Genomic DNA, 22,045 nt, shown 5'->3' with positions numbered 1-22,045 from the left:
GACGCAACTGCTCAGATGTCACTGACTATCTCTCACAAGCACAAATACTCAAGAATAAATTTGTTCAAAAGGGATATGATGAGCCAGCTTTGAATACTATGATTGAAGACATTGCTGTTATCCCTAGAGATAAATGCTTGGAGAAGAAGGCAGAAGAGCCAAACAATAATCAACACCAATGCGGATTCCTGTCTGGGTTTCATGCCCAATATAGGGAGGTAGAGGCCATTTTTAAAAATCACTGGCACATCTTGGGTAAGGACAGACACCTTGCCGAAATTCTTCCGAGTCAACCACGATTCATCTACAGGAGGGCTCCTAATTTCGGTGATAAGGTGGTTCGTAAGATTTTAGATCCCCCAGACCAACAGGCCCTTAGAATAGATCTTAAAGGATTTTTCTCCTGTAGGAAATGCATCTGCTGTAGAACTGTACGAACAAGTAACAGGGGTAAACAACAGGTCATGAGTAGTGATGGGAAGAGTTTTTCTATTAAAGAATTTATTACGTGTAACTCTTCTTATGTAGTATACCTGATCTGGTGCCCCTGTGGGCTACTTTATGTAGGGAGAACCAAGCGGTTATTGCGGATTCGAGTGGCTGAACACCTTGCGAATATTAAGAAAGGCTTTGAGTATCATAGTGTGTCAGTCCACTTTAAAGAAAAACATAACCAAGACCCCTCGTTAGCTCAGTTCTGCGGTATTGACTGTGTGTACCCTTCGTGGAGAGGCTCAAATAGGGTGAGAGACCTGTCGCAGCGCGAAACTCAATGGATCTTCCTGTTAAAAAGCCATTTTCCGAGGGGACTAAACATAGAACTGGATGTGAATTGCTTCATTAGCAATGCCTAAATTATGAGCAATAGATTTGAGACATGCGTTTTTACATATATAGGATGATCATGAGCTATGTTTATATAAGGGGGCCAAACAACTGGGCTACCCGTCATGATCAGAGTTTTGATGAGTGCATGCATATGGGGATGATGTAGTACACCCACTTACGTCTAAACCAGAGCATTTATTTGTTTTACTAACGTATATTTATACACATGTCATTTACAGCTCATGGCCCAGTTTATTATCTTTTTCCAGTATTCATTTTAATATAATGTTTTTAAATAATTTTAACATTTTTAAAAATATATGTATTATTTTATATATATTGTTTATTCCTATTAATATCTTTTAACTAATATTTTTATGCATTTTTAATATGGATAACAATATCTGCAACTCTTTTATATACAATTTTTAAAATATCATTTATATTTTGTATATACACTTATTGTCTAGAGATGTGTTTGTAGATTTTAGAGTGCTATATAATATATATTTTATATATGTATACATGTCATTCATAACTATACACACCATTAATTGGCTGGCTCTTGTGCTTAAATAATGAGAGCCAATGTACTCTGTGTTTCTGAATTTATACTGCTATACTCTGTATGCATAGACCTAGAGGTAACTTGTGGTCATAGGGACATCCGAAAAGCTGACAGTCAGCAATATTTGGTTTTCATCCCTCCATTATGGAATACACTGCAGGCAGGTTGAGTGTCATACCCCAGTTTAACCATCGGGGTTAGACATTACATTCGATACTAGGCAGTGGGATGTGGTGTAATACACCAACGTCGCCACTGAGGGCCTCCACCACGTTGGAAGAATGCCAGCTACAGCGTCATGACGATGATGCTGCTCTGATTGGATGAGCGGATCAGCTGCATGTTAGCATGGCTGGGAGGAACGTAAGTCCACGCAGCTGCAGCTTGTTAACATCAGTAGGCACGCATCAACACAAGGGGGGAGGGAGGACCCTGGCAACTATATAAAGCGGCACTAGACAGCTGGTAAGTAACCCCATGAAGAAATCATTTCGATGAAACATGTCGGGGAGTGATTACTGAAGTCACAACCGCACACCTAACTTTCTAAGCTTGAACGTGGAATGGTCTAATCTGCCACCAGCTCAATTACCTAAGCAGCAGCTCCAGTACACCTGCACAAGGGCTGTGAGTAACACTTGGGCTATTCGTTGGTCCGCTGTGACCACTAGTTCACCTGGAGGATATCTTTATTTTTTGTTTTACACCGTGTCAGTTTTTGGATTTATACACTGCTTGTAACAAGAGTTACCTTTGTGAGTGCATTCTTTGAGAGATTTGTAGTGTGTTATTAAAAGTTGTGTTACAGTATCACACTATTGTGCTCTCTTTTTCTTATTTGCATATGGCTGTTATCTTGGAGTTTTCTTTTTGCTTCGGATCTCCATCTGTTTAACTGAATGCTCCACTCTATATGAAAAGAAGGAGTTCTATCAACTAAACGGAGGGGGTCAGTTAACAAGCCTGTGTGCCTAAACACGAAAGTGTCAGGCCATTTGTTGCGGTGAGTTTGCATTTCTGATGGGTGGTGGAAGCACGCAGTCACTGTGGTGTGGTGAAAGCACTTATTGAAGATCGGGAAGGATTTTTTTCTTTTCCTTTGCTCTCCATTTATGAACTATTTATATATATTTTTTTGTTCACTTAGACAGTTCATGGACTTTATTTGCCAACCTGGTATTTTTTGATGCGATTTTTGCACGGATTTTTGGACACTTATATATTGACTCACTTAGAGGGTGGATTATTTATTTATTTTTCACTATGTCACTGTACCAATATTATATTTGTTGATTTACATTTTCACCTATTTTTTTGAGCGCTGTTTAATATCACATTTGGCACCTTATTTATAATAGGTATCACTGTATTTGCATATTAACTATTTTGGATTCTATAATTTTTAAAGCAGCAGCTCTTGCATATTTATTAATTTATTCATTTATTTTATAAATATCACTAGTGTTCACATTTATTCTCCAGCTACGCGCAGTGAGGGTGGCTCACATTAGACGGCCCTTATCTCCACCCCTTTTTTCTATAAATATAGCAGTGTGCTGGTGGATTAAACAAGATGTGTGCTGGGAGGAAGGTTGAGAGCATAGGTGTTCCTTGATTCGGGGGGGGGGGGGGGTGTAATTGGAGGCATAGATATGATGTCTGAATCATACCCTTTGCCTTGGTGGGCACTGGATAAGCTGCATTGATGGGCACAGATATGCTGCAGCGATGGGCACTAGTTACCCTGCATTAATGGGCACTGATCCACTGCAGGGATGGGCACTGGTTATGCTGCATTGATAAGCACTGATCCGCTGCAGGGATGGGCACTGGTTATGCTGCATTGATAAGCACTGATCTGCTGCAGTGAAGGGCACTGGTTACACTGCATTGATGGGCACTGATCTGCTGCATTGATGGGCACTGGTTACTCTGAATTGATAGGCACTGGTTAGGCTGCATTGATGGGCACAGGTCACGCTACATTGATGGGCACAGATCAGCTGCGCTCCATTGATGGGCACTGGTCAGGCTGCTTTGATGAGCACAGGTCACGCTATATTGCTGGGGACTGGTGAGGCTGCACTGATAAAGTTGTTAATATTTATTTTTGTAGCTTAATTCTGCATAAAACATTTAAGTGTAATTTCATGAGATGATTTATGAGGGCATGTTTAGGGGCGGGATTAGGGGCGGGGCATGGTAGGGGTTGGGTGGGGCAACTGGTGGCGAGTAACCCTTATGGCCTGGCTAGTAGCTCAGGACTTGAAATTTTGAGCCCTGGGCACAAAGTGCCAACCCTAATGGGCAATGATTGCCATCCCTGGTTGGCTCTAGTGGGCTTACCTGGTGGTCATGGGTGGGCATCCTCGGGGGGGGGGGCTGCACTCACAATCAATCAGTGCATACCCCCCCTGACAGAAGAGCAGCCAAACAGCTCTCCTCCACTCGCGTCTGTCAGTGAGTTTACACTGTGATTGGACACAGCTGATCACGTTGCAAAGAGCCTCTGTCAAAGGCTGTTTACCTAGGTGCGTCAGACTGATACACCATTGATCGCCACGCGGCGCGCAATCGCGGATTATCCTGCTGGACATGATATGATGCCCAGTCAGGATAACGAAACCACTTCCCGACCATCATTTTGCTATAGGCCGGGCGGAAAGTGGTTAAGCAATATTCCCTTTGCACTATTGGAGATGCATGTAATACTTTTACATGCTTTTACAAGCTGCTGGTGTATGGGGGGCACTTGTCAGGAGGGAGGGGCCAGGAACAGTGAAGAGGGACCCGAGAAGAGGTGAATCCAGGCTGCTCTGTGCAAATACACTGCAACAAAGCAGGTAAGTAACATGTTTGTTATTTATTTAATTTTTTTAAACCAAGACTTTACAATCACGTTAACTGTGTTCCTTGGGTGTGTTCTGTGTGGGGGATGGGCTCACTGGGACAACACAGAGATCGCTGACATTGAGTCTGCGGGTCCCGCGAGCAAGGTCACAGAGACAGCGGCAGGGGGCGCGCGCCCACTAGGGAGCAGTTTCAAAGCAACGTGTATATATATATATATATATATATATATATATATATATGTTGCTTTGCCTGCCCTTGCCATTCTGCCGAAGTACTGTATATCTACGTGAGGCTGTCGGCAAGCGGTTAAGATGCACATCCAAGAGTCTTCTAAAAAATATCAATACTCCCCACCTACTCCACCAATTGTGATAAGTGTTCCACATCCTCATCGCACTGACAGTGAAAAACCCCTTGTGCAGCTTAAAGGGGTTGTAAAGGATTTGTTTTTTTCCCCCCTAAATAGCTTCTTTTACCTTAGTGCAGTCCTCCTTCACTTACCTCATCCTTCGATTTTGCTTTTAAATGTCCTTATTTCTTCTGAGAAATCCTCACTTCCTGTTCTTCTGTCTGTAACTCAACATCGTTAATGCAAGGCTTTCTTCCTGGTGTGGAGAAAGCCTCTTGAGGGGGGAGGGGGCGAGCAGGAGTGTCAGGACGCCCACTAACACACAGCTACTTTCTCTATCTGCAAAGTAGAGCATGTCCTGACTTGCCTGCTCGCCCCCTCAAGAGGCTTTCTCCACACCAGGGAGAAAGCCTTGTATTACCGTCTTGAGTTACAGACAGAAGAACAGGAAGTAAGCATTTCTCAGAAGAAATGAGGACATTTAAAAGCAAAATGTAAGGATGAGGTAAGTGAAGGAGGACTGCACTAAGGTAAAGGAAGCTATTTAGGGAAAACAAATGTTTTCCTTTACAACCCCTTTAAGGTTAAACCGCTTCTCCTCCAATCTCATTGTGTGGCCCTGTGTCCTCTTACACTTCCCTGAGACTGAATTGTTTTTTTCCTTACCCTGGGACCACCATTGAGGTATTTGTAAATCACTGTCATGTCCCCTCTCAAGTGTCTCTTCTCCAGCGAGAACACATTTAGTGCTTGTATTTATTTTGTTGCCCTTGTTTGGACTCTCTTCAGCACATCTCTTCAGAGGGATAGTGACCAGAACTGGATGGAATACTCCACAAGTGGCCTAACCAGAGTTTTATAAAGTGGCAGAATTATAGTTTTATCTCTAGCGTATATCCCCTTTTTTCCTGCATGCTAATATATTTCCAGCTTTGGTTGCTGCAGCTTTATATTGCATGCTATTACTCAGTCTAACTTCTACTGGGACCCCCAAATCTTTCTTCATCCTTGATTTCCCCAGAGGTTCTCCTAGTGAGTAGTTTGCGTTTATATTTTTAGCCCTCAAATGCGTTATCTTACATTTCTCCACATTAAACCTCATTTGCCATGTAGTTGCCCACTCCATTATTTTGTTCAGGTCTTTCTGTAATATTTCTATATCCTGATATGAAGTTATTTGCCTGCTTTTTTTTGTGTCATCTGCAAAAACTGAGATTGAGCCATTTATCCCATCCTCTATATCATTTATGAATAAATGAAACCGAATTGGTCCAAAGCGGTACCCCACTTACCACTCCACTTTTGGTGACTTTGCTTTATATACTAAAGGAAATGTTTGTCATATTGTTCATATCACAACTGATGGGGTTGGAAAAGCAGGAAGAGGAGGGGGGAGGAGGAAAGAGGAGACAGACACAGGGAGAGCTGCAGAGAGCATAGCTGCAGATGACGGAATCACATAAACGGACCACAATGTCAGGGCTCAGCAGCCATGATTATCGTGGTCTGTTTGCAGGGGGGAGGGTATCGCCAGGCAGGATCAGTCAGGTTTTTTAAGGTATACAGGGGGCCAAATGACACAGCACAAGCACTGTGCTGTACAACATGCCTAATTTTACAATGATAATTTTCACAAAGTCTCCTGCTTCAGTGTTTTTAGATCTTTTGTCAGATGTTACTATGGCATATTGAAGTATAATTACAGGCATTTTATAAGTGTCAAAGGCTTTTATTGACATAGTTACATAGTAAGTGAGGTTGAAATCCATCAAGTACAACCTGTGTGTGTGTGATTATATGTCAGTATTACCTTGTATATCCCTGTATGTTGTGGTCAATCAGGTGCTTATCTAATAGTTATTTGAAACTATCAATGCCCCCCGCTGAAACCACCGCCTGTGGAAGGGAATTCCACATTCTGGCCGCTCTAAAATTATGTTTATGCAAAGAGTCAATATTTGCAGTGTTGATCCTTCAATTTCAAGACCCCTGCAATTTGTCCTAGCATGCTGTCAATCTACTTCTGGGCCACATCCTGACTGATGGCAGCCCATTCTTGCATAATCAATGCTTGGAGTTTGTCAGAATTTGTGTTGTTTTTTTTGTTCACCCACCTCTTGAGGATTGACCACAAGTGCTCAATGGGATTAGGGTCTGGGGAGTTTCCTGGCCATGGACCCAAAATGTAAATGTTTTGTTCCCCAAGCCACCTAGTTATCACTTTTGCCTTATGGTAAGGTGCTCCATCATGCTGTAAAATACATTGTTCCTCACCAAACTGTTCTTGGATGGTTGGGAGAAGTTGCACACAGAGGATGTTTTTGTAACATTCTTTATTCATGGCTGTGTTTTTAGGCAAAATTGTGAGTGAGCACACTCCCTTGGCTGAAAAGCAATCCCACACGTGAATGGTCTCATGATGCATTACTGTTGGCATGGCACAGTACTGCCATGCCAACTGTTCTTCTCCAGACAAGATTTTTTACAGATGCCCCAAACAATCGGAAAGGGGATTTATCAGAGAAAATGACTTTACCCCAGTCCTCAGCAGTCCAATCTCTGTACCTTTTGCAGAAAATCAGTCTGTCCCTGATGTTTTTCCTAGAGAGAAGAGGCTTCTTTGTTGCCCTTCTTGACACCAGGCCATCCTCCAAAAGTCTTCGCCACACTGTACGTGCAGATGTACCCACACCTGCTTGCTGCCATTCCTGAGCAAGCTCTGCACTGGTGGTGCCCCAAGCTTAATCAACTGTAGAGGACGATTCCTGGTGCATGCTGGACATTCTTGGGCAGCCTGAAGCCTTCTTCACAACAATTGAATCTCTCTCCTTGAAGTTCTGGGTGATCGATAAATGGTTGATTTAGGTGCAATCTTAGTAGCAGCAATAATCTTGCCTGTGAATCCCTTTTTGTGCAATGCAAAGATGATTGCACGAGTTTCCTTGCAGTTAGCCATAGAGAAATGTCAGAATTGGCCAGGGGTCAAGTGGTTAAAGACGATCTCCAGGTTTTCCTCGACCAGTCCCGATTCTATATCTCCCATGATCCTTGGAGCCTCTGTAGTTTCAGGGTGGGCTATGGGAGTCACAGTACCAGCTGTGGGAGTTGATGTGGGTGGGTCTAAGGATTACTATGCATAGAAACATCCACAGTAATCCTTAGACCCAGCTGTGGGTGGTGAAAGGGGAGGAATGGAATTGTGTTACCACCCACAGTCTATTCCGCTCTGCAGTGAATAGGGAACAAGCAGGGAGTGGAACTTTAGTCAGAAAATTAGTGATTCAAAATGTGTTTTTAAAATTATATACTTACCTGCTCTGTGTAATGGTTTTGCATAGAGCAGCCCCAATCTTCCTTGCATCTGCGTTTACAAATGCGCGGCAACCCACACTAAGAACCGAACGTTTTGTTAGATGATTCAAAAAAGTATGTCACGCTTGCATTACCATTTAGGCTGCATTCTCATTTACACATTTCAGAATGCAACCACCGTGGAAAACATGCACTTTGTCCTGCTTTTCGAAAACATGCACTTTGTCCTGCTTTTCGAAAACACACAGCAATGCGCAGCGTGCTTGCATTACCATTCATTCACATCTAAGCATTTCTGAATACACGTCAACTCGCAAGAAAACGTACGCGTACGCAATGTTCAGCTCACTTGCATTACCATTCGTTCACATCTGCATGTTTTCGAATGCACGGCAACCTGCAAAAAAATAAAAAATTCACATCTGTGCATTTCTGAATGAGCGGCAAAATGCACCGAAAATCTGTGCTTTGCTGTGAGCTTGGGTTGTGCTTGGGTTACTATTTGTTCACATCTGTGCGTTTTTGAAAGCAGGGCAACCCACAAGAAAAGGCAAGCGTTTTCTGTGTAGGTTGCTGCGCATTTGGAAACATGCAGATGTACATGCAGACTAATTGGTAATGACAACCCAATCACAGTTAGCAGATGAGTGTTTTGATGCACAACAAATGCACCAAAACACACACTGAAAAACCATGCAGCAACGATACTCCACAACTAAAAATGCTCCAGTGCTACTTTGGTACATTAGTCGTACGTAAAGCAGCCCATTTAAGTGCACATTTACGTTTCAAAAACTGTGAGCAGGATCATGTGTTTCCACTGCTCTGAGGTGTTAATGAAATGTGCTTGGGAGGAAGTTTTTAGGCAGCTAAAATGACCAGGGAGGAGAGGTGAGGGTTAAAATACTGCAACTGATCCAGCAAAGTTGCATTGGAATGATAAGTCGCGCTTGAAGTCATGTGACTCATGTCATGCTAGTGTGAACCAGGGCTATCTTTTCAATCCTGCCCATCATCAGCAAAGCTATCTTTTAGAGCAGGCTGTGCATGTGTGTACAGGCATACCCCGCTTTAAGTACACTCACTTTACATACACTCGCGAGTAAGGACATACCCGTAAGTGCCTGACAAGTACTGTACAGACATTTTGCAGCTGCAGTAGAAGGAGCTGAAGCTCAGAGAGCATAGCCCGCCCTGTTCCGGTGTGCCCCTGACACCCCCACTACAGCCCCTGAGATCTCAACTACAGCTTCGGACACCCCCACTACAGCCCCTGACCCCCCACTACACCCTAGAAGTGAAAAAAGGTATTGTTTCACTTTAAGTATATTTTCGTTTTACATACATTGCCTTGTTCCCATTGTGTACTTAAAAGTGGGGTATGCCTGTATATGAAGGTGTTTCCTTCTTGAATAATGCTGTGATCTGAGAGGCTGGACTTGGGAGGTTTGGACTCTTCCTGTAGGTGTGACTGGGCGTGATTGAATGCCAATTAGGATGTATTCAATTCCACCCATCATCAGAGGGTTAAAAGAAATTACATAATTTGCAGAGTCAGACTACACAGCAGAGCCGTCACTAGGGTTGGTGTCACCTGGTGCGGTAAAACATGTTTAATAATTATACCCCCCCCCCCCAGCTGGCCACAGTACTCTGACCTGACGCTGCGCAGTGACAGCAGGACAGAGCAGTAGACACTTGGCAGGCAAGCGCACCGGGCTCTCTTCTGTTTAGCTGTGGCTGGCTGCCCTCCAAGCACTTGTCCATGGCCGCTTCAGGTCCCTCCAGGGGACGATCAGCATTGGAAGCCACATCTCCACTCCATGGGCTCTCTGAGCTAGATCTCTGTGTGAAGGGGTGGGGGGACTGGGAGACTACCCAGTGGTGTCCTCCAGTAAGCCTGCCCTGAGCGGAGTGGACCCTTTCAGTACGTCCTGCTTGTTAGGACATGCGGGCTTGGTGTCACCCAGGTGCAGTCCACACCCCCATATCGACGCCACTGTTACACAAGGGAGTGTTACAGACTATTTGCTGCAGGAAGGGGCTGTGGAATTAACAGTCTATCAGCTGGATATACAATGTCACATGACCAAGCCACAACTGAACTCAGAAATCAGGGGATCTGCAAACAACAGAGCAACATGGTACAGAGGTATGATATATGCTGGGATTAAGAAATACATTTAGCTCTTGTGAAAAAAAAAGTCGTTCAGCAAGTAAATCTGGACATGTAAAATACAAAGTAAGTGTTATCCCAAATTAGCTGCAAAAGTGAAAATACACTTTAGGAAAAGGCAATAAAATTATAAGTGAAAACACATACCTATTAATGGAACAACTCCTGTGGATATAATGCACGGTATACACAGTGACAACAGCAGAACAGAGATGACTGGTGCAGCAAGTTTCCTCATTATAAAATGAAGATCAATATTCCGTATTCCATTTGCATATACCTAAAAAATAGATAATGGTTTCAAAATTGAGTAAAAATTTATATAAAAGTGTAAACGATCAAGCTTTAAATAGATTCATATATTTACCAGCATACCTCCAGAGGTTGTTATCCCTAATTTGCATAGCCTTTTTCTTTAAGTTCATTATCACTTCACTTCCCTCAACACACACACTCCCTGCACTGAAAAGTTTTCCCATAATGATGTGTAAACATTTACTGCAATAATACTTTACGCTCAGGATGGTGTGATAACAGTCAGACCGCCAGATTGGGCTCATAGTAAGTAAATTGAGTCATGCTAACCATCTGTCAGGACTGATGAGGGCAGCCGCTGTTAAATTGAAGAAACCTTGGCTGCTTTTTGGATTTTTAATACTGCTTGGCTAATAATTTAAAGGATAAGTTCACCTTTTTAAAAAGATAATACATGCACATATTTTAGCAGTTAAAAAAAATGTGCTTTATTTAATTTTTATTTTTTATTAGGAGCCTGTAAAGCACTGCACCTGCGATCTCAGACGCCTGCAGACTATCAGTGTAGCTGTCTGTCCATACCTCATGTGTACAGATAGTCACTGAATGACAAGAAGCATTAATGAACTAGCTAGAATGTTTATCAGCGCCCAGGTTGTTAATTTAGAACTTTAAGCCAGTAATTGCATTACAGGTAGGGTGTAGTAGCGCTTGCCCAATAAAACTATTGAATAAAATGACAACCCAAAAAGTATATAATGTAAAACCGTCAATCCACCACCGACTGAAGGTCTAAAAGTGTTCCACTCAAATTAATATCCAAAAAATAACCACCCAATATATAGAAATCCAATGTGGTAAGTGGTATTGTGGTAAGATGTCGTGATGGTACTGGCTGGAATTAAATAAGAACTATTTAAAAATAGATCAAGAAAGTAAAATCATGTAGGAGTATCCAAAAATGTCTGTAGGTATATAATATAATATGTTCCACTTTAAGTCAAACCCGCCCAGCATCAATCAATTGATGTAGAGGGTAAAGAGAGTGAAATATTAATAATAAAAAACTGATTGAGTAGACAAACGTGCCACCAAAAGCATCGTGCTACCAAAAAAATCGGAGTAATCACCCGCCGCTGACACAGGTTTTATGCTATGGGAGCCTTCCTGTTCTTTATTTGAGTGTCAGCGCTGTGGATGTTCGAGCGTTCAGGTGCGGGATTTGGAACAGCAAGCTGACTGTGTGAGGTATATCCCATCCTTAACAGCACTACATTAGGCTTTTTCAAAGCCTTACTAAGGTAAGGGGCTGGTGGAAACGCTTATCTCACATTTGCACTGAGAGACGAGTGGCATCTATTATCTTCTTCTCAAGCACGTGTGCATGTTTATTTTGATGCACTGAATCATCGATTGTTGGTGGAGCACATAATACACTTTGGAAATCAGCGATTGAAGTTTTAAAGAAATATATTTTGAACTTTGGATTTCGTTGTATTTTGCACAATTGTGCACTTGTCACTTTTGGTATGTTTTTTATTTCTCTGACAGTATATTTGATTTTAATCCCTTGAGGGATTTACTGTATGGGACACAAATTTTTTTCACTGTTATTTTTTCACTGCAAAATATTTGTTTGGATTTTATTTGTTTTCACTGATGCATGAATTGAATTCTATTTTTTAGATTTTTCACTGGATTTCAGTACTCTTTGCACTGAATATTATTATTATATCTTTTTGCACATTGCACTTTATATTGATGTAATATTATTTTAGGAACTTTTATTCACACCAGAAAATTTGGTCAACGTTATATATTTTTATTCCTCATTATATTTATGGATTTTTTTGGTAGCACGATGCTTTTGGTGGCACGTTTGTCTACTCAATCAGTTTTTTATTATTAATATTTCACTCTCTTTACCCTCTACATCAATTGATTGATGCTGGGCGGGTTTGACTTAAAGTGGAACATATTATATTATATACCTACAGACATTTTTGGATACTCCTACATGATTTTACTTTCTTGATCTATTTTTAAATAGTTCTTATTTAATTCCAGCCAGTACCATCACGACATCTTACCACAATACCACTTACCACATTGGATTTCTATATATTGGGTGGTTATTTTTTGGATATTAATTTGAGTGGAACACTTTTAGACCTTCAGTCGGTGGTGGATTGACGGTTTTACATTATATACTTTTTGGGTTGTCATTTTATTCAATAGTTTTATTGGGCAAGCGCTACTACACCCTACCTGTAATTCATTTATCTTGAGTGCGTGAGCATTTTTAGTAGTGGCAGCTGCGTTATTAGTTGATATTTATGGTATCTAGTTTTAGTTTATTCTTTACCTTGGTTAGGTTGATTTGCGCATTAGTTCCCCCCCATTTTCAAGCCAGTAATTGCGTTTCTCCCATTTACAGAGCTCTGTGAATGAATGGACGCGTCTCGGTGGGTGGAGTCCCACACATTTTTTTGATATTATTTGACCATATGATCACACTGCACCTGCTGCTGCTGTGAGTCTAGGGCAGGCAGGAATCTGTGAGAGCCACAGAGAGGAAAGTTGTCCTTGTAAACACAGAAGGCTTCTGTGTTTACAAGTGACAGTGGAGAGCGGGGAGCAAAAGCCAGAGGTGGCAGAACAAAGTTCTGCCACATTCCGGCTAAAAAAAAGTCCTGGATGTGAGGGCCACACGAAATGGCCTGGCGGGCCAGATTTGGCCCGCACAGGCCTTGTGTTTGACATTGGTCTAGGTGCATAACCATTGTGACAGGAAGTCAGGTAAATCTGTGGGTGTTGTCACTGATGGGACATACATTTCTGCCTTGTTTAGACGATACACGGATGGTTATCGGGCGTCGGCTACAAACATAGCCAGAGAAAGGCTAACCACTGAACGCTGCATCATTCCTAAAGCTTTGTGAGTAGGAGAGCAGCGTACTGAAAGTCTCTTTGTGTGATAAAAATCAAAAGACTATTGTTTGTGCTGTATGACCAACACTGTCTACCCAGCAGTAGGCTGTGTTAGACTTCATAGATAGGTTCCTGTGTGGAAGGTAGACGCCCAGAGTGGCTAGGATTTATTTTATGTTTGATTTTGTTTATGCTGTTTGGATGCTTGCAATTGTTTTCCAGCAAGATGGAAAAATAAACCAAAAAACTTTGTTTTCAACAGTTTTCGACTGCCAGTCTGTATAAATTCAGTGTGTGGTGAACCCATCCAAGGGGTCACACACCCCGCTACCGAGCTAACACCTCACACCATATATTCATGAAATTACATTTCTTGATCATACATCATGGGACACAGATCCTTAATTACTATGTAGTCACCACAGGTGATTGGACACTGGTTAACACAATTAAAATTGAGTTCCTCCCTTTGCTCTTTTTCGCATGGAGTCTGTCCGTTCAGTTGTTTCCACCCTTCAGGGAGGAGAATTCCAGACATTAATAGATATCAGAAATGCATATCTACATACGAAAGACTGATTGTCTGTTTATTCTGCCAAGGCCCAGGGAAGGGCCAGGCAGCGTCGAAATCTACTATTGCATGTTGGATTCAACAAGTCATTATTCAGGCCTATGGTTAGAAAAGAAGATACCTCTTTTCAGGTGAAGGCACACTCGACTAGAGCAGTTGGCACTTCATGGGCAGTGCATCACCAGGCCTCCATGGCTCAGATCTGTAAGGCTGCTACTTGGTCTTCGGTCCATACATTTACTAAGTTCTACCAGGTAGATGTGAGAGGGTATGAGGATGCCATCTTCGGGCGTAGTGTGCTGCAGGCAGCTGTATAGATCCTCTGGCCCGACGGTGATCTTATTTTTGATCTGTGTCTCCCTCCCCTCAATTTTAGCATTGCTATGGGACATCCCATTAAGTAATTAAGGCTCTGTGTCCCGTGATGTATGATCAAGAAAAATAGGATTTTTTGTACTCGTAAAATCCTTTTCTCTGTCGTCCATGGATGGACACAGCCTTCTCAAGTCTTGACAAGTGGGTTATGTTCCTGTTCACAGGAGAGGACTAGGCATAAACATGTTAGATAGTTAAACACATTACTTTAACAGAGTTGAACAGCCCCACCCAGGGGGCGGTCCCTCCAGACATAACCCTCCTCCCTCAGCCTCAGTTCGTAACAAGCAGTACAAACCTAAAAAGAAGGGGTGGGGCTGTGTCTGTCCATGGACAACAGAGAAGGAAGCATCAGAAGATGCACTCACATCAACCTTATAAAATTTGGAAAAAGTGTAAACAGACAACCAAGTCGCCGCTTTGCACACCTGTGAGACAGACGCTTGATGTCGGAAAGCCCAGGAAGCACCAATTGCCTTGGTCGAATGTCCTGAGACCAGAAAGGGGGGCATCCGCCCCTTAAGAGCATAGGCCTGTATGACAGTCTGCCTGATCCACCGAGAAATGGTGGCCGACGAGACTGCCAGGCCTTTTTGTGGACCGGATACCGACACAAAAAGTGAGTCAGACCTCCGAAACGGAGCCGTCGCAGACAGGTACACTCGCAAAGCGTGTACCACGCCCAACGTATGTAGCGCAACCTCCTTAGGATGTGCCGGCCGAGGACACAAGGACGGAAGTACAATGTCCTCGTTAAGGTGAAAGGCCGAAACCACTTTTGGAAGAAAGGAAGGTTGTGGGCGCAACACCACCTTATCCTTATGGAGAACCAAGTATGGCGACTTGCAGGACAAGGCCGCCAACTCAGAAACTCGTCTGACAGAAGTAATGGCCACCAAAAAGGCCACCTTCTGAGATCGTGTTAAGAGAGGAATCTCTCTGATGTCTTCAAAGGGAGGTTCCTGAAGAACCCGAGAGCACCATATTCAAATCCCAAGGGGGAAGAGGTGGTTTAAGAGGGGGAAGAATATGACGAACCCCCTGCACAAAGGTACCCACCAGAGAATGGGCCACCAAAGGCCGCTAAAAGAACACAGCCAAGTCTGAAATATGTCCCTTAATGGTGCTTAAGGCAAGTTTTTGATCCACTCCACGCTGTAAAAACAGCAGGATCCTGGACACCGAATATGTCTGTGGACGCCACCCCATCTCTTGGCACATAGAGATGTAGGACCTGGCTTACGGCGGCGCTCCTTCCCCTTGGTGGACTGAGGGAGGAGAGTGCTCTTACCCCCAGTGACATCCTTAATAATGTCGTCCAGCGAGGAACCAAAAAGCCTTCCCACCTTTGATTGTAGAAAAGAAAGAATTCTCCCAATCACGAATTTCCGAGGATGCCATTTTATGGCTTCTCAACAAGCAATATAAGTCTTCCTGACCTTATGATACATTTTTCTAGTGACAGTTTTTCTAGCATTCACTAAGGTAGAAACTACTGATCCCGAGATATCACAGTCCTTTAACACCCTGGCTTCAACAGCCATGCCGTCAAATTTAGAGACTCTAAATTGGGGTGGAATATAGGACCTTGAGACAGTAGATCAGGGCGATGTGGAAGCGTTCATGGCCTGTCTATTGTCAGTCTCCCGATCTTTGGGAACCAAGGCCTTCTGGGCCAGGCTGGTGCCACCAGAATGACTGGAGCCCCCTCTTTCCGAATCCTGTGCAACAAATGTGGAAGGAGAGGAATCGGAGGGAAAGCATAAACCAGGGAGTACTGTCTCCATGAAATCATCAGAGCATCTGCTCCGATTTCCAGAGGATCCCTTATTCGGGACACAAATTGCTGTAGCTTGTTGTTGAATCTGAATGCCAATAGGTCAACCTCTGGCCATCCCCAACGCTGCCAAATTTCCTGGAACACCCCTGGGTGTTGGACTGCAGAAATCGACACATGTCCCTCTGCCCAGGCTAGTATATGGTTCACCTCCTTCAGAGCTTAACGACTCCTGGTACCACCTTGGTGGTTTATATAGGCCACTGCCATGGCATTGTCGGACTGAACCCTGATAGGGCAGTCCTGAAGCTCCACCGTCCAGGACCATAGGGCCAGACATACTGCCCATAATTCCAGGATGTTGATGGGCAGAAAAGGTTCTGTCCCTGACCATTTTCCCTGAGCTGTGAGCCAATCTAGGCTAGCTCCCCAGCCTTAGACACTGGCATCTGTAGTCCGTACTCTCCACGTTAACGGGAGAAAGAATTTTCCCTTTCACAGGTTCTGATCCTGCAACCACAAGTTTAGGCTTAGGCGTGCCTGAGGAGATAAGAACATTGGATAATCCAGGGCTTTTCCTCTTCTCATCCAAGCCAACAAGATGTCTTGTAAAGGCCTGGAATGGAACTGGGCATAGGGTACTGCCTCGAAAGAGGATACCATCCTCCCTAGAAGACTCATATGGAGCCGAATGGAGGGTTGTCTGGTGCCCCTTATCTGGCGCACCTGAACCTTCAGGCACAGAACCTTACAGGTGGCAAGAATACTCTTGCTTGAACCGTATCTAGGATCAGACCTAAATACTTTAGACTTGAGCTGGTTTCAAGGCTGACTTTTCGGTATTTATGATCCAGCCAAAGCTTTTTAAATACTGCACTGTGCATATTTAGGATTCATTTTGCCCTTAAAAGACCCAGTACTGGTGCTAGGACCTTTGTGAACGGGAAGCTGTAGCTAGCCCAAAGGGTAGAGCCACAAACTGAAAATTACGTTCCTCTCTTGCAAAACGTAGGAACCTCTGATGAGGTTGAAATAGGTATGTGTAAATATACGTCCTTTATATCTATGGAGACGAGAAAGTCTCCCCTGTGGAGTGAGGCTACTACTGAGCATACAGACTCCATCCGAAAGGACTGTATCAGTAGATACTTACTTGTTTAGGGATCTTAGGTCCAAAATGGGCCTTGTGTCCCTGTTTGGTTTCTGAACCCGTAAATGGGTTTGAATAAAACCCTGTGCCCCTTTTGGATACTGGAACCTCTATAATCACTTCTTGATGTACTAAATGATGTAGTGCCTGAAGCAAGAAGTTTCTTTTTGGAGGATCTGAGGGAACGCTAGATCTTAAAAACCTCTGAGGGGGAACCCCCCGCAACTCTAGCTTTTAACCGCAAGATATAATTGAGGTGACCCACTCGTCCTGAATTATTGTTCTCCAAATGTCCTCAACCTTCCCCCCACTCAATGGAGTGGGGGTGTTCCCCCAAAGGGTGGTCTTGGTGCTGGTTTTAGAATAATCTTGGACACAGGGCTTCCTCTGGTCGTAGCCCTGCTGCTTGCCCCTGGTTCTAGCGCCCTGTAGGTGGCGGAACCGCCCTGAAACTGAGACATTGGGGGAAGCAGTCCCTGAAGTTTTAAACGAGGGATGTCTGGTGCTTTGCTCAACGGGAAGTAGAGCACTCTTCCCTACGGAGATCGCTTTGGATATATTTATCCAAATGATCATTAAATAAATGTTCCCCATAAAAAGGGAAACCCACCAATAACTTTTTCGTTCATTCCGATTTTATTATATTATGACATTACATTATAGGATATGGTACAAACATTGATGTGTTCATATAAGTAATACAATTATTGCATCTAGTCAATTTCGGATATATTTTGGGGTTAAGGAATGGCAGCAAAGGCCCCCACCACTAGCAACTAATTTGTTTTATTTCCACAAGTGCTTTCTAAATTCTTGTTATTTCTCAATATACCCTCCAGGAGACCCAGGTCCGCTGGTGCTCCTCATGTGCATCCAATTCAAGTGCTAAGAGTGATTCCATCTTCTCTATACAATCCATTTCACTGACCCATTCCTTAACTGATGGAGTTTGTGTTGAGCGCCAGTGCCGTGGTATAACTAGTCTTGCTGCTGTCAACCAGTGTTTTAAGAGACCCCTTTTAATATTTTTATACGATCCTGGTAGAATTGAAAGCAAAGTGATTTGTGGTGTGTTTGATATTGGTTCCCCGGTAACTAAAGTATATAATTGCATAATTTTTTCCCAGAAATTAAAGATTTGGGGACATTACCACCAAATGTGGAGCAATGAGCCTTTGGATGCATGGCACCGCCAGCATATGTCTGATTTGTCTGGGTATATACGCTTTAATGACATTGGGCTCCAGTACCACCTGGAAAGAAGTTTGTAATTTCTCTCTTGTGCTTTAATTGTTAGTGACATACAATGTGTTAAATTAAATGATTTCTTCCACTCTGCATCTTTAATTTGAACATTAGGTTCAGGGTGTTTTTTTATGGCAAGTATCTTATAGATTGAGGATAGGACATGTTTTGGTTTTGAGTCTTGTAGCAACAGGAGTTCAAACTGCGTTGCGTCTCTATACAATAACTTATTTGAGGGAATAGACAAGAAGGATAATAATTGCCGATATTCCAACCATTGCGTAAGTGAAGGTTTCTGTGTAAAAATTAAGTTTAATATAGGTGGGAATGTTGCCTGGCAGGTAATCTGGCACACTCTTTGATGCGATTCTTTGTTCCAAATAAGGAAATCTTTACGATTTAAAGCCGGCGGAAATCGTGGGTTACCAAATAACGGTGTCATAGGTCCTACTTGTGAGGAAAGTTCTAATTGTAAAACTGTTTTAGTCCAAATTTTTAATAGGTAAGATGTTAGAGAGGGCATAGTAAAAAATGAATCTCGAAAGGTATCACTATTTTCAAAAATCTAACCAAGGAAGAGCGGTAAGATCAAATTGATTTAACCATTGCTCTATTGGTACCCATTGTTTAGTGTTGGAAGAGTGGAACCAGTTCACTATCTTTGTTAATACTGCCGCTACATAGTAATGGTAAAGATCAGGTACACCCGCTCCTCCTTTCACTTTGGGCAATGATAGTAATTTCTTATTTAATCTATGTTTTCTATGGCCCCAGATAAATTTTGTAAAGGCCGACTGTAAAGTAGAAAAATAAGATATAGGAATATAGACAGGCATGGTTTGAAATAGATACAGAAACCAAGGTATTATGTCCATTTTTAAGATATTAATCCTCCCAAACCACGAAAATTGATTGTAATCATATTTTTTAAGATCCTGTAAGGTTCGTTGCATAAGAGGAATATAGTTTGTTAAATATCCACTTGAGACCCGCGCTATTGACAAAAGACGTCAACAGCGCGGTTCTCAGGTGCCAAGTGGACGTCTTTGGACGTAATTTGAAATGCATTACCCGCGCGCGCCACTGGGGGGCGCGCGGCGGGTAACCACTGTGCCGCCGCATCGCTGGGGAGCCGATGCCTGTACCTGGCGGCCGCGATGTCCGCCGGGTACACACGATCGTCGGTGACACAGCCGGTGACAGCAGGGACGTGGAGCTCTGTGTGTAAACACAGAGCTCCACGTGCTGTTAGAGGAGAGGAGACCGATCTGTGTCTCTTGTACATAGGGACACAGCATCGGTCACCTCCCCCAGTCACCCCCCTCCCCCCACACAGTTAGAACACACCCAGGCTACACATTTAACCCCTTCCTCACCCCCTAGTGTTAACCCCTTCCCTGCCAGTCACATTTATACGGTAATTAGTGCATTTTTATAGCACTGATTACTGTATAAATGTGAATGGTCCCAAATTTGTGTCGAAAGTGTCCGATACGTCCGCCATAACGTCGCAGTCCCAATAAAATTCGCAGATCTCCGCCATTACTAGTAAAAAAAAATAATGAAAAAAATTCATAATTCTGTTCCCCATTTTGTAGGCGCTATAACTTTTGCGCAAACCAGTCGCTTATTGCGATTTTTTTTTTTTTTTACAAAAATACGTCGAAAAATACGTAACGGCCTTAACTGAGAAAAAAAATTGGGATATTTATTATAGCAACAAGTAAAAAAAAAATATTTTTTTTTTTAAATTGTCGCTCTTTTTTTGTTTATAGCGCAAAAAAAAACGCAGAGGTGATCAAATACCACCAAAATAAAGCTCTATTTGTGGGGAAAAAGGGACGCCAATTTTGTTTGGGAGCCACGTCGCACGACCGCGCAAATGTCAGTTAAAGCGACGCAGTGCCGGAAGCTGAAATTACGCCTGGGAACGAAGGGGGTTTATGTGCCCAGTAAGCAAGTGGATATAAATGGTTCGGGTAGGAAGGAATGAAAATAGTATTTTAATTCCCGAAGAGCAAATTTTGAATGAGAAATTATTTTTCACTGCCATCACTTGTTGTGGACTGAGTGACACATTGAGAATTACTGATTTTGATATATATACTTTAAAGTTACTAAGGGTACCGAAACGTTTAAATTCAGATAAGATAGAAGGTATGGAAACATGTGGGTTAGTGACATAAAGCAATAGATCGTTGGCAAACAAGGCTAATTGATAGATGCTCCATTACCAGGACGTAAAGTAAAGGTGATAGTGGGCATGCTTGTCGAGTACCATTTTGTATAGCGAAACTTGTTGACAACGATCCATTAATCTTTATCCTAGCCTCAGGTTTAGTATATAACGCCAAAATCTTATGAAGTAAATTTGGGCCCAGACCTATTTGCATCAATGATTGTTTTAAAAAGGGCCATCTAATCCAGTCAAAGGCCTTCTCTGCATCAACTGAAATGGACATACTGGTATTTTGGCTGTTTGGGCATAATTAATTAATAAAACGTTTTTTATAGTATTATCACATGCTTCTCTACCTTGTACAAAACCCGTCTGGTCTGAATGTACCAGGTTTGGAAGGAGGGGTTGGAGACGTAGCGCAATTAATTTAGCGTAGATTTTTAAGTCTATCCCAATTAATGAGATCGGACGATAACTGGAACATAATGTTAGGTCCTTTTCCGGTTTCAGAATCAGAGTGATATGAGCTTCTAATGTTTGAGTTGAGAATTGGTTCCTAGAGGAAATAGAATTATATACTTGAAGCAAAAATGGAGATAGGTATTCCTTATAAGTTTTATAAAATTTTGGGGTGAATCCATCTGGCCCTGGACTCACATCCAATAATTCCTCAAGTTGAAAAGGACGATCTAAAGATTTATTTTATCGTCATCTAATACTGGAATAGCAGTTTCCTGTACATAATCTTTAATTTGTTAATTGGCTCCAACTACATCTTCCAAGGATGGTGATGCAGCCAAATTATAGAGGCCTGAAAAATAATCTCTAAAAGCTTGTTGAAGAGATTGTGGGTCTGATGTAATTTCCCCAGATGACTTTTTTATACTGGGTATACAGGTCTGGGATGAACGGGGATGCAGTGTTCGTGATAATAGTCTCCCACATTTATCCCCCGATCTGTATCTTTCCAGGGCTCTTCTCTGTTGGTATGAGTTATGGGATGTTTCAAATAGTTGCAAAAGAGAGGCCCTTGTAGACAAAATATTAGCTAATATTTCTGCACAATGACTGGTTTTATGTAAAGTTTCTAAAGATTGAAGCTCTGATAAAGTGTTTTGGATAATTATGGATTTTTCTTTTTTAATTCATGTTGAATAAACAGACCCCGTAGTACTGCCTTTAGAGCTTCCCATTTTAAGGGGAGTGCCGTTTCATCTTGGGCATGGTCAGAGATAAAGTTACTAATCGCTTCTATAATTGTCTTATGACAGATTGGATCTGACATAAGTGTATCGTTCAAACGCCAAGACCAATTTGTTACCTGGGTCTGCGAAGGATTTATTGTTAAAAATACCGGGGAATAGTCAGACCAAGTAAATGAACCTATTTCCATTGAAGGATCCCATTCTAGTACCTTTGGTCCTGTTAAAAAATAGTCCAGTCTAGTATATGATTTATGGGCTAATGAAAATTACG

The 22,045-nt window shown here is 42.5% G+C and overlaps 1 protein-coding gene across 4 annotated transcripts in view; it reads right to left on the bottom strand.

Moving 5' to 3' along the window:
* MARCHF6 (membrane associated ring-CH-type finger 6) overlaps positions 1-22,045 on the bottom strand; it is a 1,325,445-nt gene that overhangs the window by 80,998 nt on the left and 1,222,402 nt on the right. For all 4 annotated transcript variants that reach the window (XM_040351967.1, XM_040351966.1, XM_040351964.1 and 1 more), the window contains one exon: positions 10,234-10,366. In XM_040351967.1, the coding sequence (XP_040207901.1) occupies positions 10,234-10,366 (133 nt within the window). The remainder of the gene's footprint in view (positions 1-10,233; positions 10,367-22,045) is intronic.

Source organism: Rana temporaria, chromosome 5, assembly GCF_905171775.1.
Source record: "Rana temporaria chromosome 5, aRanTem1.1, whole genome shotgun sequence".
NCBI classification, from domain to species: domain Eukaryota; kingdom Metazoa; phylum Chordata; class Amphibia; order Anura; family Ranidae; genus Rana; species Rana temporaria.
The sequence above is the reverse complement of the archived record's forward strand: the minus strand, read 5'-3'. Positions and strand labels throughout refer to the sequence as shown.